The 21,074-nt window shown below is 42.6% G+C and overlaps 1 protein-coding gene across 1 annotated transcript in view; it reads right to left on the bottom strand.

The window, feature by feature from the left end:
- The window catches only part of LOC120802754 (stAR-related lipid transfer protein 13-like), a 56,904-nt gene that overhangs the window by 25,181 nt on the left and 10,649 nt on the right, over nt 1-21,074 (bottom strand). The window contains exons 6-7 of the mRNA XM_040150872.1: nt 18,591-18,770; nt 15,022-15,052 (exon numbers count right to left, since the gene is read on the bottom strand). Of these exons, the coding sequence (XP_040006806.1) occupies nt 15,022-15,052; nt 18,591-18,770 (211 nt within the window). The remainder of the gene's footprint in view (nt 1-15,021; nt 15,053-18,590; nt 18,771-21,074) is intronic.

Genomic DNA, 21,074 nt, shown 5'->3' on the forward strand with positions numbered 1-21,074 from the left:
ATGATTGAATGGAACCAACAAACGTAATCAAATAAACTTTACCACTGAGTCAATAACAGCACTCATCTTGAGCACCCTCATCTGTCCATTTGTTCCTTAACGCATCCAACCAGTTTTAATTCACAGTTGCAAATGCGCCCGCTTTCTTGCATCTGTGACTTCAATTCTGTTGCTCAATCTCGGTGATATTTAGACTGATTCTGCGACTATAAGTATCTTTTTTTGTGCATATGCGCTCTGCTATGTGAGCTTTTTGTCCGGGGTACACTATTTGTCACTGTGTTCCTTCATGTAACTGTTTTATTTTGGTGTCCAGATCATTTACAAGCGTTTTTTTTTTTTTTTTCTGTTATTCAAAACCCCATAATTTGAATAACAGAAATAAGCACATTTCTGCTGTTCAGAATCAGAAATGACAAATGAACACATAAATGAAACACTTCCAAATTTTTAAACATATCTCTAACTCTCAACGTGGATGTCCTGATATGATATTCCATGGCCTCGTCTAATTCGCAGAGTGGAATATTCACTGCTGGATACCAGCATAACTGTAAGGCCAGATGTGCACATTTTGAGGACCACCCCCCCCCCCCAACCATCTCCAAAGCTGATCCAGAAAGAGGTGATCTGTGCGCCTCGTGAGCTGATGGGTTAAGCAGTGGGGTGAGGGAGGGGTGGTGGGGGAGGGGCTGTGGATTTAAGGGGGTTTTGGGATCTGGCTTGAGGACAGGATAAACGGGCGAGATGTAAGTGGAAAGAGGATTACTGGGGCGGCAGGTGTTCTCCCGATGCATCCGTTTGACCGATATTCCTCTCTCATTAATTGTGCGCCAAGCATCCCTGAAGCAATATTCATCACAGTTAGTGATGACCCATCATGCAGCGATGAAAATGATCTTCGACGGTGCCCGGGTGGCATTTTGATGGTCTAGCGGGAACAGTGGCTGTGACCGATATCGTGGCCTGTGGTGGTCTGTGTTGTCGTGAATGTGGGGATGTTTCGTGGCTTCAGTTGCTTGAGAGGCGGGCTTCTCGGTAATTGTATTAAACCGAGGAGACAGCTGCAGCTCTCTGCGTCCCCCCCCCCCTCCCCTCTCCCTCCCTCCCTCTCTCTCTCTCCATCCTCGCCGTTCCCTCGCCTTTTCTTCCTTCTCCTCCCTCCCTGACGCGCAGTTGAGAGAGAGAGAGAGAGAGAGAGAGAGAGAAAGAGAGACAGGCATCTAACTCGGCGCATCCAGGCCACAGTAAATATAGAGCAAACTGGCTGACCCTCCAAACTTGGTGCATTGGCGCGTAGCCTACATAAGAATACTTGACTCCGTGCAGACAGAAACGAGAAGCCCTCTCCTGCCCTGGACAGTTCGACGCGCAAATTAAACCCTCTCTCCGGACTAGAGGGACAAATGCTGGGCGGCTGGCATCTGAAACCCTGGCGGGACTCTTGTCCACTGTATACATGCCCGTGCTGTTCTGAGCACTAAATTTGACAATGACCTTCCCGAAATATCAGGGAGCGCCCTGCGCATGCCGCCGCAGGCGCAGCGCGGGGGCCATATGCGGGACACACTGAGATCAACTTTTGTCCCCGATACGCTTCTAATATCGTCCAGCGAAGTTGTTTACAAGGCCCGTATCCTTTGTAACGGCAAATTGAAAATGCGGGGAAATTATGACCTCCAGCAGTGACGGGCAAAAGGCAAACATTCATGTAGTCAGGAATCAATTTTCAGACCTAGATGTATTTTTTCTGTTTCATTTTGAGGACCCCACGGGGGCCCTCACGTCTCATGCTGCCTCTACAGATCGATCTGACAGACTCGTGTCGGTCAAAGGAAAATGAGAATAAACTGTATTCCGCGCGTTATAATGACTTTCACCTCCACCGGTTTGGGGTTTTTCTCTAACCTGCCAGTCGTCTCTCCCGGACATTCCTCCACAGTAGATCCCAAGCCTTGGACGTGGAGTCCCTCAGCTGCTCGCTGATCGACCGCCGCAGCTGTAGCTTGGCAGACTTTCGCTGGGCTGTCATTGCGGTGCAGCCGGACGCATATTCCCGGGCTAAAACCAGCGCTCCGCCGACACCCGTTATTCCTCAGCGTCTCCGTTCCACTGCGAGCGGCGCTGGCTGGGACGCTGCGCCCCGGCTGCTCCGTCCGGCTGCCGCAACGGTCGTCGCCGCTTCACCTGGTACAGGCTCCTTTCGCGCTGCGTCACCTTCCTGCACCAGCGGAGGCGGACGAGGTCCTACCGGCAGGCGTTGGACCCACGAGAGAAGTACCGATTCAACTGATGCAGCATTTCTGCCCCCCTCGGCCCCCCGTCCGACTCATCTGTTTGTAGGGCGAAGGTGCAGAAATGTTTCAACACAACTTCTGCATGTGAGACTGGACCTCTGACAAGGCGAGCCAGATGTGAGAGGCGGTTTCCCCACTCCCCATGTGCAAGACTCTCTCTCTCTCTGTCTGTCTGTATCTTTCTGTCTCTCTCTCTCTCTCTCTCTGTCTGTCTCTCTCTCTCTCTCTCTCTGTCTGTCTGTATCTTTCTCTCTCTCTCTCTCTCTCTCTCTCTCTCTCTCTCTCTCTCACACAGACACACACACACACACACACTAAACCTACATGCTCTCCACGACCCAAACCCACCCACTCACCCAAACAAGGATCTCTTTCAATCCCTTGACACACACTTATAACACACAGCCATGCCACACACTTATGCACACAACTTGCAACCGAGCTGTTGTTGCCAGGAAAAGCTTTTTCCTTAGCATCTCTGGTCATTCAGTCACAAATCTGACCTTAGATAGCGGTTGTACAAATCGTACCAACAAATATGTTGGGCTTCCTTAGTGACTGACATAATGATTTTCCACATTTTCCCCATTACTTCCTTTCCAGTCCAATCGATAAATGTTTCAAATCTTAAAGAGATAATGGTAAATACCCACTACAAGTAAGCAAAATTTCAAGCTGATGTCACGAAATAGCCTTTTTTTTTTGCTGTCAGTCGCTAAAAACCAAACGGCACGTAATTTACAATGACAGGAACAGCAGGAAATTCTCCCGTCTAAGAAGTTGGATGCTGTATATATGTGGAATTTTAAATTGAAACAGCGTCGGGGATCTCTTGCTGTGACGTTAACGTTGTCTAAGTTGCCAGTTATCCAAAGGAATAAGAAAAACAGAACAAATAGGACAAAGGTATCCAAGGCATCCGAGTGTTTCTGCGGATTTGTTAGTTTACTGCATCACAATATGAGTGACTGAATGTGTGACTGTGGCTTGACTAGCCGAGTCGAAGAGTGAGTGTACGCAGCAGCAGACAGGGTACAGTCAGCCTGACAGCCTGAAGTGAAAGTGCAAAAATATCAACCCTCTGAGGTGTCTCTCTTTGTGAGTCACATTCACCCCCGTGACAGGTCAAGAGTTTTGGGAATCTCATGCTGAGCTCTGAGTTACTCCTGCGTTATCCCAGGAATGCCGGGCAGAGGGAACAGACTGGCAGGGATGCTGCTCAGCTGCCGCCTGCTCGACTCCATCGGATGTCCTGTTTGTGGTGCTGAGTACCAGGTCAGCATGGATCCACGAGCAGAGACCCGATCCAACAGCTCAGCCTGTCGAAACACGTTTGACATCCCGAGTAGTCAGCAGAATCAAAAGGGTATCGGGACACCAAATACCACTTTGCTGGTATGGTTGACTGACGTAAAGGGGGTCATGAATACTCGGTTGGGGAATTAATTAATTTAGTCCGCAATTGCAGTGATTCCCCATCAAACATACAGCACGCATGTTGAAGGGGGCAGGTGACTAAGGCTGGAGTTCATGGGCCAACTTCCCCTGCCCCGCCCTGCCATGGCCTCGTGTCCAGCCACAGTGTGGCTGCCGAGAGAGACCCGCTGACGTATATTCCTGCGTTACACTGCTGAGACCAGCGCGAGACTCATGGCTGGCACTGGCATTCAGCGGTGATGAAGGGGAAAGTGAGGAACGTGGTGTAACCGAACGGGGGAGGAATCAAAGAAGCAGGAGGTAAGAAAACATGCTAAACGACACACTTGGTGGAATAAAACAACTGACGAAAAATTTGCTGTTTTTGTTTGAATGATTCTAATAAAGCAGCATCACGGGATTCGCAAGCATTATATTTGGAAATAGAGGATGAGTCAAATTTCAATGTCACAGCATGTTTCAGATGCATCTTTCACATTTAATCATTTTTTTCTCAAGGGTACACGTCTCCTTTATAGCCTAACTACTGATTGCAGGATAATAACAGACGCAATCATCTGAAACAGTTGAATCAGCCCGATTTGTGAGTTTGGATCTCAAGCTGGCAAGAGACCAAGACATATGCGGCACATGGCATTGATTTTTTTTAGCATTGTGCAAATGATCCCTTAAAAGAAGACGTGGGAATTGGATGCTGGTGTGCAGGCTTAGATTTTGAGTGGGAGGGTTCTCATCACGTTGAAGGGAGGACTGAAAGAGCAGACAGGAGGTGGTGAACCTCACAAAGAATTGAGGATTGGAGAAAAGAGAGAATATGACTCCGTGGGACTGAAGTATGTACGTGCTTTTAAAATGGGTGCGGAGTCACGGAAGACACAAACAAGATGCTTATTTCAGGTTACAAACATCTAAGGTCTCTTGTAACATCTGTGAGCCCGAGCAAAATCTCCCAGAACCGCGCGGCGCTTTTATGTTTACATAAACATATAAATTCGAATCCGTTCCTACAGAAAATATAGCCTGCAGATTGCGGCGAAACAAAAGAAAAAAGAAAGACAAAATTTGCTGACATCTCCTTGGTGTCTCAGAAATTTAGGGAGTAGACAAAAATTGGTCTTCCACTTCCTGCACACATATCCATCTGTGTGTCACATACAGACAAGCGACAAATTAAAGGAAAGACCTGCATATGCATTAAATACACAAGCGGCGCCTGAATGGTTTGAAGGGTATGAAAATGATGCGGATCATATTCTATGGCCCTCACCATCAACGAATCTCAACCCGGTTGAATATGGACTGTGTGTGGCGAGATTTTGGACTAACATCACCACGGTCAACAAAGCACCAAATGAGGGACTATCTTTTGGACTGAATCCTGTTTCATCCCTCCAGAAGAGTTTCAGAGACGGTGAAGCGCTGAAGTTGTTCTCGCGATAATATCTGAGTAAAAGATGCTAAGAAGGTTAGGGAGATTTCCTGCCTGCTTCTATTCAATTAAGCAAAATATGAATGTCGTGATGAGATTTTGCTTTGAATGACTGTGTGTGTTTGATGTATAGTCAGGCTATGTATTTAATAAATCTGTTACTAGAGCAGGTTTCTGAGTGCTGTTATGGTCTTGGAGCACAGGAGATGGAAGAAAATGACCTGTTGGATGTGATTCTAAACATATATTAGTACAACACAGTACAGACATTTTCTCATAAAGGAAAAAAGAGCGCGTCCGAGCACTTTTCTGTAAAACAATATCTGCCACAGCAATGTAGTCTGTGTGACAGGCTGCATGTGCACTTTCCTGAATTTGTGAGATGTGGTTTCTACAGTTGCACGTTTGTGGTAGACGCGATAAACACATACACCACAATAGGTTATTTTACAACCCAACACAGCATAAACGCCAAAGTGTGACATAAACTTAACATAAGGCACAAAATACACAAACATAAAGCATGCATAAACTAATGTATATATGTATAAGGGAATGCATATGTATTCACTTTGCATATACATACACACATGAACTGATGACCTGTACTCTCTTTGCAAATGCTATCATGTGTGGCCCCCAGGATTAAGGGATTTTAACACATTATCACAGCCAACTATGGGCACAACTGGCTTATAATCAGAACACTCTTACATAACTCTGAGGAGAAGAGGATTAAGTAGCACTGACATTTTTTTGTGTTTCCTTAAATCCTTTGGAACATTTACTACTGATATATCGTTCTCAGGGAAGTGTATTGGGGGAAAATGGACACGCGACCGCAAGGAGCCCAGAAAGATTTGCTGGGTCAGTATTTTAAGTTTCACACAATGCTGTTAAACTCCGAAATTAACCTAAAATCTTCAGTTGAGAAGACCCCGAATTTGCATCACTGATGACCAAGCATGGTCCCAGACTGGTATTTTTCCTTTGTTTCTGTTTTCACAAGAGAACTGCCTGTTTTTTTAAGGGAAAATACTGCAATTAATCTGTGATTTTACAACCCCTGCCATTGAGCGAGGAATTAAAACATCAACAGGTCCCCTGTGCAGCCAACGGCAACCTTTAATTAACACAAACATTGACAACATTTTCACAAAAGGCTGGAGTGAACCACCTCATTTGACCGAGAAAATTGCTGTAATAGACACAATGCGTTTTCATTTTCTTTTAATAACTGGAGAAAATAATGTCTACTAGCACCGATAAATCAGTTGTCGCACCAGCCGTCTGCATTGATAGGCAGTTGGAAGCATAATTGAAATCAGTGGTGACTAAAATTTTGAGATTAAAAAAAAAATTTTTTTTAATTATCTAAAATTCTACTCTCTTTTTTAAGAGAACTCCTAACAAAGTCATTCTACTAATCGGGGACACTGAAATCATATTTTACCTTTGAAAATACTAACAGGACTGTACCACCCACTGCAGTGACAGATACAGTATGTGCTCTTAAACGGAGATGGAGTTGATTGAGGTTGAGAAACAGAACAAGTGTGAAAGAAAGAGGCCACAGGTCAGAAATTGAACACTTCTGTGGGAAAACTACAAAACTTCCAGCGACTTTGATCCGGGTCGAGTTTTGTATTTCTCGTCTGTGATGTTAAAGACCATGATATGTGGATGGTAAGCTGGTCCTTGAGGTCAACCTCCACTCTGGGCAGAGAGAGAGAACAACACAGGAACACTGTCTCGCAGCAGCAGCCAATCAAAACACCAACCTAACACATTCCAGGGCTCAAACAGCCAATCAAAGCAGCACTATGGACATGTTCTGGACAGACCCGGGATCTGATTTTCAGAACAAATACACAGCAGAGCATGGGCGTCTCCACGGGGAGAGCAATCAGATCTTGCAGTGGTTACAAAAAAAATATATTTTTTTCTATTGAAAAAAAAAAAAAACTTCCAGTTTCCTGGGTTTTCTGTCACTGAGACTCCTGCACTATGATCGTATTAATCTAAAATGTCAATAGCCTCATGTCCACGCAGAATCTGGTTTAATGAGTTCAGATTAATTAATGATTTAACAGATCACGTGATCAACCCAGTCCTCTCTCCCATCTCCATTAAATTCACATATCTGCTCAGCTACCATGTACCCTCCCTTCCCCTTCCTCCTCGGCTTGCTCGTTTTTTTCTCCTCTTCATCCCTGCCACTGTCTCCCTGGTCTCTGTCTTCTATTTTCAGCAACACTCAGTCATTCAGGCCAGGCTGCTCAGCTCACTCGATTCCGCTGTTTGAGCTTGAAACACACACGCATGGACACATTGTACCGCGCCTCACTTCAGCAACTGCTCACTTCAAACCTTGAGGGGCACTGCATTCAAAACTGAGCAAATGAGGAATCCAAACAAGGAGACATCTTCATACAACAGAAGAATCCAGAAGCTTTTGTCGTCCTATGACGGACATTGTCAGCAGCTTGTTACCTGCAGCGAGCGCCACCAGTCTGCTTAAAGTGGAAAACATCCAGATTAAATGAAACCACTGAGCAGATGGCATTGTGTGAACTTGACCTAAATTCCTAGCTCATACTATCTGTTTTTAGTGATCCCTGAGAGCGCACACACACACACACACACACACACACACACACGCACACACACACACACACACACATCAGTGCACACACACCTAATCATCTTACTATGTATCACATAGTAATTCCATATGTTGCTCAATTCCTCAAAAAGCACTTTGAAGAGCAACGCTGCAGGATTCAGATCACAACATCTGTTTATGAGTTCAGCCATGATCGTGTTCTTGACCTGCAGCAACCTAATAGGAAATGAAAACTATATATTCCGTAAAAAAAGAAGCTTGTATATGATAATATACTTTTACAATGAGGTCAATAAAAGATGAAATAAGTAAAGGCAGCAAAGAATCTTAAACAAAACAATCTCGATAGTACTAAGAAAATATGTCCATGCTTGAAACATGGATCTTGACCCTTGACCTTGATACATCGTAGAGACAATGTGATAGACAGGTGTTCCTTGCAAAAGCAATGGCAGCGAAGACTCACCAAGAGAGGAAATGAGTACGGAAAGACACACTGACGGTTTCTCTGGAGATCAGAACAGAGACAACACAAATCAAGACAAAAAGTAAAGCAATAAAGATATGAAGTCATTTCTGTTAAAAGCTTGAACACATTTGATTTTCCAGTGGAAGACGGAGAAAGCCTCAGTGGAAACGATTCAGATTTTCCTGCCTGACATTTGAGTTTGATCAGCGGGCTTCACTGAAATACAGTACAGTAGAATGAAGAAATAATACATATTTTTATTATTTTAGGATCTTTATGCAACATCACGGGGAGCCACGATTGTACCCATCTGTTCACATGGCCTTGAACGAACAGTATCCCCGTCACTGTCAATATTTCTGCATTAGCCGCCGAGGAATGCTGCTCCTGCCGATTCCTTAAGAAAAATGGGCCAGGAGGAAAGTGGGTCAGGAGCTATTTCAGAGTGTCTGTCCCCCACACTCTCCAATAACAACAACAACAACTTTCCTTGTCCAGCCTATGAAGATAAGTATGTTGACATCGTCCATCTCCTATTCAGGAGACTGGATCACCTACAGCAGGAGATGGCTTTCACTGTGGCCTGCCTGAGGCCACAGGACACAAAGCAAAGGTCTCAGCCTAAGGTCCAAAGAGGAGAGCTGATACAGATGGGAAACAGAAGAAAGCAGGGCTGAGATATGGAAAGCAGAGCAGCCTGAGGTATAAAGTACGTAACTGAATGGGGAAGGGTAGACCTCGTATTTAGAGACAGAAGTGGGGGGTTTGAAAGCCGAGTGCAGAGGGCCATGGGGTGCAGACTGTGGTATGGAAGTAGGAGGACCTGGGGCAGGACCGGGAGGGGAAACAATAGCTAATGGACAAGGAGGAAACTCCACAGGTCATGGGAGTGCAGATCACATGCTGATAGGAGGCCTTGTTGCTGAGTGTTTCATTTTAAAGGCACTTAGGAGCGGTATACATATAGTCAGGTTTTTAGCTGTTAAAATAAGCATTTTCGTAGGAAAATCCTCAAAGACCAACTTCCATCCTCAAGCCTCTTCTCTGTGCTAGTATAGGGTTGCAGGACCACACACAAACACACATGTGTACAGGCAATACACAAATATGCACTCAAGCATGTGTCGCCAAACACACATGCCAACACACCCCCACACACACAAGTAGTGTAGTCACTTGCAGACACTAGTGGTGCTTAAAAGTTGTCCAACAAAATGGTATTTCTGTTGAAATCAAACTATCACTACAATGCTCTCATTTCCCGATTAATTGAACGTGGCACTAATTACGAAAAACATTATGAGTGTATAAATATAATGACGCATTAGGACCTAAGAGTAATAATTGTAATAGAATCTCACAGTGTCTCTACACGTTGCTTCACTGCATTGGCTAATACTTTGGTACAGACTCAAAAATGAATCAGAGCATGTTTGTACATGGCCATCCTCTTTGCTCTGCAGATACTGTGTCGTCTAAGACGGGCTAAATGTTCCCACTATTGTAAGAAAAACACTTAAAGCTGCTATAATTCATATTTTCGTATCAAATGTCTTTTGAAAGGGGTTGCAACCCGCAGAGAGTTGTCACCTGGCTCAGCACTTCTCCTCACCTCTACGGAGAGTTTAACCATCTTTCAGCCCATTTGTTTTGGTTTTATGATCCACATCTTTACTGTTTTGGTTCAGTCTCAGCTCCCATCAGCATTATTTCCTGCCACAGCAGGCGGCTGTTTTCAGCTCGGATAAACCACAGCACACAGCCGGCGCAGCACTAAACAGCAGACAGACAAAGTTAGCAACTAGCTGATGAACATTGAGGAGCGTTTAGCAGTTAAAGAGTCAGATATTTGCCCCAGGGCTTGGTGGAACACAAACCAGAGCAAAAAGAAGAGTGAATATCAACCATAAAGAAGACGCCAAGGAAATGCTAATGTTGTGTTCCACGTCTGCTGGATGTGTAAAGAGGAAACTGTTTGCTAACAAGTTTACCAAAAAAGTCAAGGTGGTAATATGTCACTGTTGAGTTTAGAGCTTGTCCTTTAAAACCTTCACAAATGTCTGACAGCTCATGTTCCTTCAGCAAATAACTTAGTAAGTACAGTGAATATCACTCATTGATGAATCCAGAGGCTCACGGGGAACACAGCTGGACTTCAGATGATGTGTGTGTATGTTGCTAATTTATCTTATAACTAAGTTGATGATAAATTAACTTGATCATTCATTAATTTTTAAAATTTCTGACATTTATATTCAGCTTCTTAATGTGCAAATTCAAAATAAGAATGAAAAAAAAAACAGGTATATGAAAACTTATAGATACTATAAATTTAAGGTTGTTCCATGTTTTGTCATGTTAATCTGTCGTCGTTTCTACCGAAGAAATTGAGGTTTTAGTAAGATGACAGTTTGGGACTTTGGTGTAAAGTCGAAAGCTTCAGCAGTTAACGTGTGTGTCTATTTGTGTATTAATGCATTTGCAAGTCGTGTTTCATGTGTATTGTTTACACGTGAAGAAAAAAAGGCATTGGAAGCAACACAAAGGATTCACAGTGAGTTTTAGGGATACAGAAGCAGTATCCTGCAGACTGTAATATCGCAGTTACAGTCAAACAAATCAAGGAGGAAAATAGACATGGAGACAAAAAAAAAATCAAAAAAATCAAATCCCGGGGTCAGGTTACAGTTTGAATGGTCAGAAGAGACAGCAGAGGGCAGAAAGACAGAGGGAAAATGGAAAGGGAGAGGTGAAGGAAGAAACAGAGGGAGAGACCGGGACTACAGCCAAATCCACTTCCACCCTTGTTAAAGCACTGCTGCACACTGCTGCAATATTTACCACACATACACACACACACTCACACACTCACACACAGGCTCACTTACTAAGCACTGAGTTAATAAGGAACCAGAGTATCACAAACTTTTAATGCAAGCAATTGGGTGGGTCCACACATCACAGCTAAGAACATACACATGCACATGGGCGCATTCACAAACACACACACACGCACGCACACACACACGCACGTTAACACTAACAATCACCATCATTAAGTTATAAAGATTAATTGCCAGTTAATTGCTGACCCAACTGCTTTTCTGTGTGAGGTAGGTTATGCATAACGCACAGTGGCAGTAGTAGAGGATTTTGCACACTCACACACACACACATACTGTATATGCACACACCCACAACATTCATAGTCACACATGGGCAGACTGAAACCTCTGACAACTGTCGCACAAGTTAACAGAAAATTTCAAGGATGTGTACAACTTTACTAACAATTAAAACGAGAGAAAAAAAATGTGCGTTTAATGTCAGCATGACGCTGCCTCTGGGAACATGTGTGTCAAAAGTCCGCTGGAGCCATAAATCAGGTGAATCCCTCCAGTCAGCCATGATGGAAAATGTATTACAGACATGCAAGGGACACACTAGAAGGATTCATGGGCCATAGGTCAAGATTACCCACAGCCTCCCGAGCACTTTCCAGTAATGCGCAAATTCTGATGGATTATATGTTTTTTATATCCCTGGACTTCAGTGAAAATGTGGAGAATGTGTGTCAGTGTGCGTTTGGTAAAGGCCAAGGTCATTTGTTGCTTACCAGCTGCTCTAAAATAGCAGCACACATCTAAAATATCTTTGAGTGGTAGTACTGTAGTCTACTCACTTGTCTAAAAATATGTAGAGCTGGAATGGACGGCTAGAATAAAACTACATTTAGGCTGGATTCGAACGCCAAGTAATGAAAGTTTCAGCTACAGAGGCAAATGTAGAGTATTTAATACATGCGGGGTAAACTGCAAACACAAAGACTTTTATTCACACAGTCAGACAACAGAATCTTTTATGTTTGTTTTGATATTGCCTGATGAATTTCAGACATTTCTTTTTCCGCAATGACTATGCAGAATTCTGTGGTGAAATAATCATTTTTGACATACACTAATGTACTGGCGAGTAACACATTAGAGTTATTACTGTTGATCAAAGGTGGGGCAAATTAGTTGTTTTACAAACAAAGAAAGTATCAAGTCTTGGCCATTGAGTTCCAAGTCGTTTCCCAAGTAAAGAACAGCAAAGCTCCAAGTCCAAACCCTAGAATTTGCGTTCCATATCCTACCCACGTGTATTATTTCAGATGGGGGAAAGGCTGGAGAACATTAGTTGATTCATGGCCTTTCATAGTGCAAATGTTTCAACACCACTGTGTCTTACCTTTCCGCTTGAGTACTGTGATTGGACGCCGTCGGATTAATTCAAAATATAAAATTTTCAAAGAATTCAAGCAAAACCGCAGAGGTGATTTGCTTCAGTTATCTTTGGTGATGAATTCAAAGGCGCGTTAGAAGCCAGTAGATAGATGTCTCAAATGCAAGGCATCTGACTTCAATTATCATTTGAACAGACTGGAGGACATTGTCATCTTTTTAAGCTGTTATGAACCCGGAGTTTAAGTATAATTCATAAATGGGTTGGCACAGAAATGGTGCCAAAACGATGATCATGTATGGCCTCCTAGTCATGAGGCAAGTATAGATATTTTCCACCTGTCTTTACTGGTAGATGTTATGCTCCCTGACAGTGAAAAAAATAATTTTACTTTTTTCCATTTTATGGAGCAAGTGATTTTTTTTATTTTTTTTATTTCGTGGTGAATTAGGTCTCAAAATAACACTATTGCCATATAAATGAAAGGTTGGTCCTAAATCGCGAGGGTGAGGCCTCAACATGAGATCATACACTGTAGGTACATCAGGTTAAGATACAGTCATTTACAAGTGTTTCAGAAAGTACATGATAACAAAGCCCCTCAGTATCACATTAGGCAGACTGTCAAAGTGTTTAATAAAAGACTTATTAGTCTTACACAGCAGCTAATCTAGTTTGATTTACCTCTGTGGTGTTCAGGACACCACAGATATCTGAGAGGTCACATCAAGAAACAGCCGAATCAAGCGGGCGAACTAAATTGTCATAATCTTTTTTGTGCAATGTGCAGTACGGCTGAGGTAAGATAACACAGGCACCGTGGAGGTGACCTCTAGGACTAAGAGATCATTGAAATGCAAACAAACTTGAGATCAAGAAAATCGTTTAAGCATCTATACAAAAATACGCCTCTATTATTACATATTAATTCTCCAGAAAAAAATGTATGGAAAATAAATCCTTTAATTTTAGCAGGGGTTAAAATATTTTCCTCACTGGCTTTCGGGCAGATTTGATTTAAACCAAATACCGTCCTGGCATGCATTCCCTTTCACACACACACACCCAGAGACTCTCAAGAAAAAAGGCACACTAAAGGAAAACATCAAAGATATGTGCTAAGGATGATTGGAAAAATACAGTCAGATAAGAATAGGAAGAGTCCCAGCAGAGAACACGTAAGAACACCAGTAGTTCAGGCAGGAATTCCCTGTTTATCTGGCAGAGAGCAGAGTGAATGTCAACTATGTGAGCAGAGATATGTGCATATCATATCCTGCCGCTTTGCCGCTAAGACGCAGACCACACAGGCCGACAAACACTGATTGATTAGACTGGATTTCTGTCAAACACCAAAAGTGTTTCCTCATATCAGAGGAGAAAATAAACACGCTCAAGCGAGAAAACAAACCTGAAGCATGAAAGCCCAAACAATGAAACTAATCTACACTCCTCCCTCAGCGCCGTTGTGTTTGGATGAAATGTTTCTTACTCTTGTGCATGTACACACAAACACACACACACTCTCACTCTCGTTTTATGCCACTGACGCCATCACCTCTGACCTCCCTGCAGCCCTTGGGGCCTCATTACCCCCCGTCGCACCTCTCCTCCGTGGATTCTCATTGCCAGTAATGTGACCCTCACCGATGCTGTTGCAACATCGGACACCCCAACTGTTACGACATGTACACACGCATAAGAGCACACGGATGTGCAAGCCCCCCCCCCCCACAAACACACACACACACACACACACACATACAGACAAAACATACAAAAATAAACAATCCTGCAGCGCAGTGAATCCAACCCTGTCGCCAAGATCTCTCCCAGATCATCTCCCCGGCTTGCAATTAACTACAGTCGGCATGACGCCTGTGCATGTCAATCACAGGGGACACACTCGGAGGATAAGAGATATGGACAGGGGTCAGAGTTGGACTCATTAATCATCTTCTCAGACTCTTGTATCACCGTCTCTGGGAACTTGAGTCCCAGACGGAGAAGAGACAAAAGACAAAAATTCAAGACCAAAACAGAAAGTGATATTAATGTTCCTTTTAACACAACGGGAATTTTAAATGACAAAACCTTTGTTTTTGTTCTGGTGAAGCGAAGATAAGCTTCTGTGTGTTATCACTCAACAAATTCCACCAAATCAGAACTTCAAAGGACAAAGTGTTTGTGATTTTTTTATTTATTTGTCGATTTATTTATTTATTTTGTATGAACTCCTTATGCATCTAAATATGCACATGTTGTGTACGTGTATAGGCAAGTTGTGTGCGCGTGCATGTGTCTGTGCGTGTTATTGTAGAAACAGTATATCATTACTTCTGGGTGGTTGAGGTTTGACATACAGGCTAGGAATCCTGTGGGAGATATTCCCACAAGTCCGGTTTTATCCCAAAGTGGGAATGCAAACAATCCAACCAAGGATAGTGAATGAACACGACCCCCCGACACACACACACACACACACACACACACACACACACACACACACATACACACATTCACTTAAGGGTTATCGTACCTGCTGATCCACTGGTGATCCTTGCAGCAGCCTGAAATGAAAAAGGAGAGAGGATAAAAAGAAATACACAATGAATACCAAAACAAAAGCAATAAAATATACAAACATGATCATGAAATATACACGAACACTCTCAAGCTTTGGAGAATGTAAACTCAATATTAGCCAAAGACAACGACTCAGTTTCCCTGATACAAAGCTTCACTGGGAAAATGACCCAAATCCTAAAACTGGTTCAACCAACAGAAACAGATTTCCTGAGTGTTTATGCCATACGATCATATGAAAACCTATCAAGCCCCAACAGCTTATTTGTCTGAATATTAACCAGATTTCTGACTCAACAGAAAAAAAAAATTGATGCGAAGAATATGTTGTTTAACTGGGTGACATCTGCTTGATGAATGAGACCTTCAGGAAAAGCAACTTAGATCATAATAAATTATGCAACTAAATTAGAGGAAATTGGAAAGGATATTGCTCGTGTGTGTGTGTTTTTGTGTTCTCTTGAGAGTCTGTGAACTGGTTTGGAGAGAAGAGAAGGAGAAAAAGAGGAAATAAAACAAAAGGAAATCAAAAAAATAATAATAATAACAAGAGTAGAAGAAAAAAGAGTGAAGGAAGACAATAAGGTCAAGAACAGTAACGGTAAAATCTACCAGCAACATTACAGGACTTAAAACTACAGTTGCTACAATATTAACACAGGAAATTAAAGCTTAGACTCTGATCACGAGGAGTACATTACAAACATACGCATACACTTAAAAAGTCCCAGAATCCTCAGGAATTGACAAAGATCAGGGAATTTAATGGTCCAGATTCATTTCCTAACCAGTCTATGAAACAATATCCCAACACAGATATGGTATCATGAATGCTGCCACTGTCATAGGAAAGCCCCACATGCCTGCAAAGACGCCGGATTTACCAAATGATCCACCTGCAGTTTTGCAATTGGGCAGGAAACTCTGCATGAGTCCCATGGGTTTTCCTCAACCCTGAGGTCGAACTGTACTTCATAAATTACTAAACAAACAATTACCTGTCATTTCAAGACAGAGACGTACTAAAACTTGAATATCACACGAAAGCAGTGTTTTACATTTTGTCTCACAAGTCTGAAACTGCCATCGGTAATTTTTAGCCGTTTTTTTTTAAAATAGCAGCAAATAACTGAATATCTTACTCTCATAAATTTTTCATTTGGTATAAATATTTAACCAGACAAAGCCCTAAAATTACCACACAAAACTGTGGCTAGTTATCTGCAGTGTTAGTTGGGTTGGTTAGCCGGTTTCAACTAATAGCTGTCACCTAAAGGTACTGCAGCAGTGCTGACTGATTCTGTGTATGGAAAACATTGGTCCAGTATAATAAGGAGGCTCAGCGTTTGAGTGTGTGTGTGTGTGTGCATGCATGTGTGTGTGTGTGTGTGTGTGTGTGTGTGTGTGTGCGCGTGTGCGTGTGTGTCCATGTCAGTTTAGACAGCTGTATTTTATCAGTCACGGTTAGGCGAAAATAAACCCACTCCTTAGCATCAGTCTGATCCCACGGCCCCTGCTGCTCTCTCCGCCTACCTACACGTCCGCACACACTCACGCAGAGACACGCGGACATGCACAACTAATACTTCTGACACTTCAGGAGCAACTGCGCACCGACCACTATATTCTGCGGAGGCATGCCATCTCTTGTGGAAGCACAACAACGAGCCCAAAACTGCACAGCTACTACTACGCCTCTGATGGGAATCAAAGAGAGCGGGCTCCCGCAGCTTTTCCCCCCAGAGGCGCCAAATATCAAAATGAAATGTCACTGAGCATCTTCGAGAACATCCATGCTTGTTTGGTGATTTGCAGATCAAAACCAAGTCAAATTTGTTTTCTTTTTTTATTCTGTTCTGAGGATGAAAAGTGCAGACATCTAGGTAAAACCGGGACATATTTGATGGAGAAGTTAGAGGTTTTTAGATTTCTTTGGTACATTCAGTTGTTTTAACAACAATAAAATGACGATATTTCAACGTGTATACAGTTGGTTAAATGCTGCTGATATATTGTACATTTCTAATAAGGAAAAAAAAAAAAAAGCTTTTACTTTTCAACCAAATTCAGCCCAGTTTTAACACAGATGTCTAAACCTCTTTTGACCCGCAAACCACCAATATATAAATACTGAGAAATGTTTTAGTGGTCTGACAAAACTGTACCAACTCAACTACTATTTCCAAGATCAAAAGTTTACTTTCATGCTTAACTTTTAAGACAACATGCATGAGATGTCTTAAAAGTGTTAACAGCTACTGAGCCTGCATGCCAACAGATCCATATCCATGATAAATGAGCAAACTCCATGCAGCTGAAGACCATGTGATATGGTTTAAAGCTCCAAGAAACGTTAATAAATGCACCTTAAGTTGGGATTGGTTGATCAAACTAATATTTCCAAGGTCAGTTCCAAAGTGGACTTTAAAACCTGCTGCCAATTAAACCCATTTCCCCCTTAACTTGCTCTTTACCTCCCATCATCTGTCCGACTGTTGTACCTGTTGAGCAGTGGTTTATTTGTGGTAGTTATTGTCGTTAGCTGCAGTGCTGACACAGAAAAAGCAGACTACCGGATGGAGGAGAGTTGTCTCATCCTTTTACTTTCCCCTTATTTACACAAGAGCAGGAAAAATGCAGAGTAGACAGAAGCTCGGAGAAAAAGAACTGAGGTTTTTAAAAGAAATAGCCAAAAGAGTAACTTTCCTGTAAAGAGCTTTGGGTAGAAATTGCCAGTTTAAGACATAAACTATAACAAAGCAGTGCAAAGATGAAAAAGAATGAGAATGAGAGAATGAGAGTAAAAATGAAATTATGATTAATGTAACAAATAAAATATTCATTCACAATCAGTTTGTTTCAGCATAGTCTGTCTCAAAAAATAACAATTCACTGACCCCAGTCACACAGCTCAAAACAGGCCTTGAGCCTTCAGGTTTAACTCAAATATGTTTCAAATTGAGTTTCGTAGACATCAAAACGTTACAGCAGATGATGAACTGATCAACTTAAATCAATCAGATATGCCTCGGACGCTCCTGTCTGCAGGGTCAGCTGCAAAGTGTTAGAGGTTGTTTAGCTCCAGACCAGCGTGCATGCTGTTTCTAAAGGCTTTAGTGAGAGATGAGTTCACAGCAGGGAAGACTGCAGGTTGGAACTAAATCTGTAATCTGATCAAACGGTGGTAAATCACAGACATCTTATCTGCTTGTGAGTGGTAACCTGATGTTATTTTCGTCAGGCAAACTCTGGGCCACGGTGGGTTTTTCTCACAGGAGAAGCTGCAGTAGACTGTAGCCTGGTTGCATTTGTGATTAAATGAAGAAATCAGGACACAGCGAGTTAGTTTTCTGACAAATGGATACAAAACTGTTTCCTTGAGAAAAACTTGTGAGGATTCAGCACAAAGTCACAACAAACAAAGAGCTAAACAAGTCGTTGCCATGAACCTTGGAGTCTTTTGCACGGACAACAGCAGACTGACCCAACACTAAGCACACGCAGACACGCAGCCTGGCTCACCCTGGCCCGTCGAGCATGGAGATGTATAGGGGACGAGAGCGACGAGCGGGTCAGCGGTCTGCTGCGAGTCAAAGGTCGCGAACGCCGTCTGGTCAGCGGCTCAGGTTTGTCTGGAGCTCTGGAGGTGCCCTGATCCTGACTCAGGGCTCGGCTCGCCGTCCTGCCCACAGCAGGAGTACCCTGGGAGGACGGAGAAGAAGTTGGTGCTTCAGGCCAACACGACAGTATAACGCTAACTGAGACTGAAAGTTCTTTCTTGATCTTGGAAACAGTAGCTGACACAAACAATGTCACCACAAGTTCCACTCGGGAGCTTTTCTGGAGACACGATCTTCCTAAGCGGTTGCCACATGGTCATGAAAATACAAAGGGAATATAAATTTGGAATTTTCTTACATGATTTATTGTCACTATACACCATTGTTAGAAACTCTGAGAACAGTAAGAACATCACTCTCAGTCTGCTTTTCACCACAGTGCTGTCAAACTTGCTGTCCATTCTTCCTTTTTGTTGTCGTTTGCTTATATTAATTACAGTTGTGTCTCAAAATGAATATTTTATGCCAAAATTCAGCACATACTTCTGTCTTTAATATCAGTGACCAGCTGTGTCTCATTCAGTCTCTTACCCCGGTCCCTGTCTTCATGTCACCTGTCTCCTCAGCTTCTCTCTGTATCTCTGTGTGGTTTCTGCGAAGTATTTAGTGGAGCTGGCGTAGGTGGGGAGTGTTTGAAGATGTAAGAAACTGCTGATGATGTATCTGAGCTTCTTTCATTTAGAAAAATCCCCCCGTATCTAAGACCATCCTCGTCCCTTCTGCATCTCTGCTCAGTGACAACACTGAAAAGTCCATCCCAGCTTGACCTCATGACTCAACTACTGTACCAATTTCAGTGCTGTGCTTCCCACATTCGCCTCTCACCCATGGATGCGTGTGCAAATGTGAGTGTGTCTGTAACCGAAACTGAAGGAGGAATGGCATTAATGTCCGTAAACAGCATGCTTTTTTTTTTTTTTTTAAACCAAGAATCCAATCCACAAATGCATGCATAGAGAAACACATTTTCCCTTCATCACAACATACAATGCTTGCCTGTGTAGAAAATTCCCTTCCTGACCCTGTAGCAGTATTTCCATCATAGAGATGGCATGATGCTGTTGCTAATTCCCTAACTGTGTGGTCACAGCTAGATAACAACATCGAGGGCACTCTGTCCCCAAAACAAAGTACAGTTCAAACTGAAAGTTAGCAAGTGTCTCATCTTAATTGTATTTCCACATTTGTTACTATGAATTAAAGTGGTTTTTTTTGTAACCCTTTCTTTTTTCTGTTCCATTCACTCTCATTTAAGTAATAGGAATTTAATGGAGGAAATTCCCACTGTGGAAAGTCCATCTGACAGAAAAGACTATGAGTCAACAGCCATGCTAGTGGCTTTGAGAGGCTGTACTTAGCCACGGCGGTGCTTTGAGCCACAGCTATGCTAACATCAGCGTGCTAACATGCTTTGAAGGTTGCTGATGTTTAGCAGCTATAGCGTTTACCAAGTTCGCCGTCTTAGCTCAGTGTGTTAGCATGCTAACATTTGCTATTTAGCACTAAACACAGAGCAGAGCTGAGGCTGATGGGAATGTTTTGTAGGTATTTGGTGAAATACAAAAAGGGCTGATATTTCACTAAAACCCACAGAGGTGACCATCATGGTGATGCTAGAGGAAAAATCAGATGTTCACGTCGTTGGGATTCATAGTCTGGGCAATCCACCCAACACTTGTAGAGATATTTCAGTCTAGACCAAAGTGGAAAACTGACAGACTGCCATTGCCTCCCTCGAGCTACGGCGTTAGCATAGATTTTAGAGAAATCCATTCAAAATTCTAAGATAGAAGAATTGACTGGCTTCTTTAAATGTAATTAGCATATTGGGGGGGGTGGTTAAAAGACGTTGTCTGATCAGAGTACAGTAAGTGAGGAAAGAATTAAAATATAAGTGAACACAGTCATTTCAGGGGTTTTTCTCTATTGAGACAATGACTTGCACCGACAGAAAGTTCATGGATAAGATGGCACAGTAGACAAACAGACTATCTTGAGGGTATTTCAGAGGAAGTCCTGATATTTCACTTTCATTTTTTTTTTTAAATTCAAACAATTCCTAATTCCTTATCACTCTGCCCTGTACCCAACCCTGAACGAAGAACAGCAGAAGAAGAAAAAAAAAGCCACGCTTTACTATTCTGGGGTGAGATCATCTTAATGACCCTATAAATATTTGAAAATTTGGGGATAAATGGTCTCCCTGCTCCTCATCTCCTCCTCTGAACATTTTTATTGATTTTTCTTTTTATTGATCATAATATTGTGTTGCATTGTGTATAATACCTTGATAGGTCACTGCAAAAAAAAATCTATCCTCACTTCAAATAAAATTTACTTTAGTGTTACATAAGAATACGTGACAGAGCATGTGATACACAAAGCT

Source organism: Xiphias gladius, chromosome 17 (assembly GCF_016859285.1).
Source record: "Xiphias gladius isolate SHS-SW01 ecotype Sanya breed wild chromosome 17, ASM1685928v1, whole genome shotgun sequence".
Taxonomy (NCBI): Eukaryota; Metazoa; Chordata; class Actinopteri; order Istiophoriformes; family Xiphiidae; genus Xiphias; species Xiphias gladius.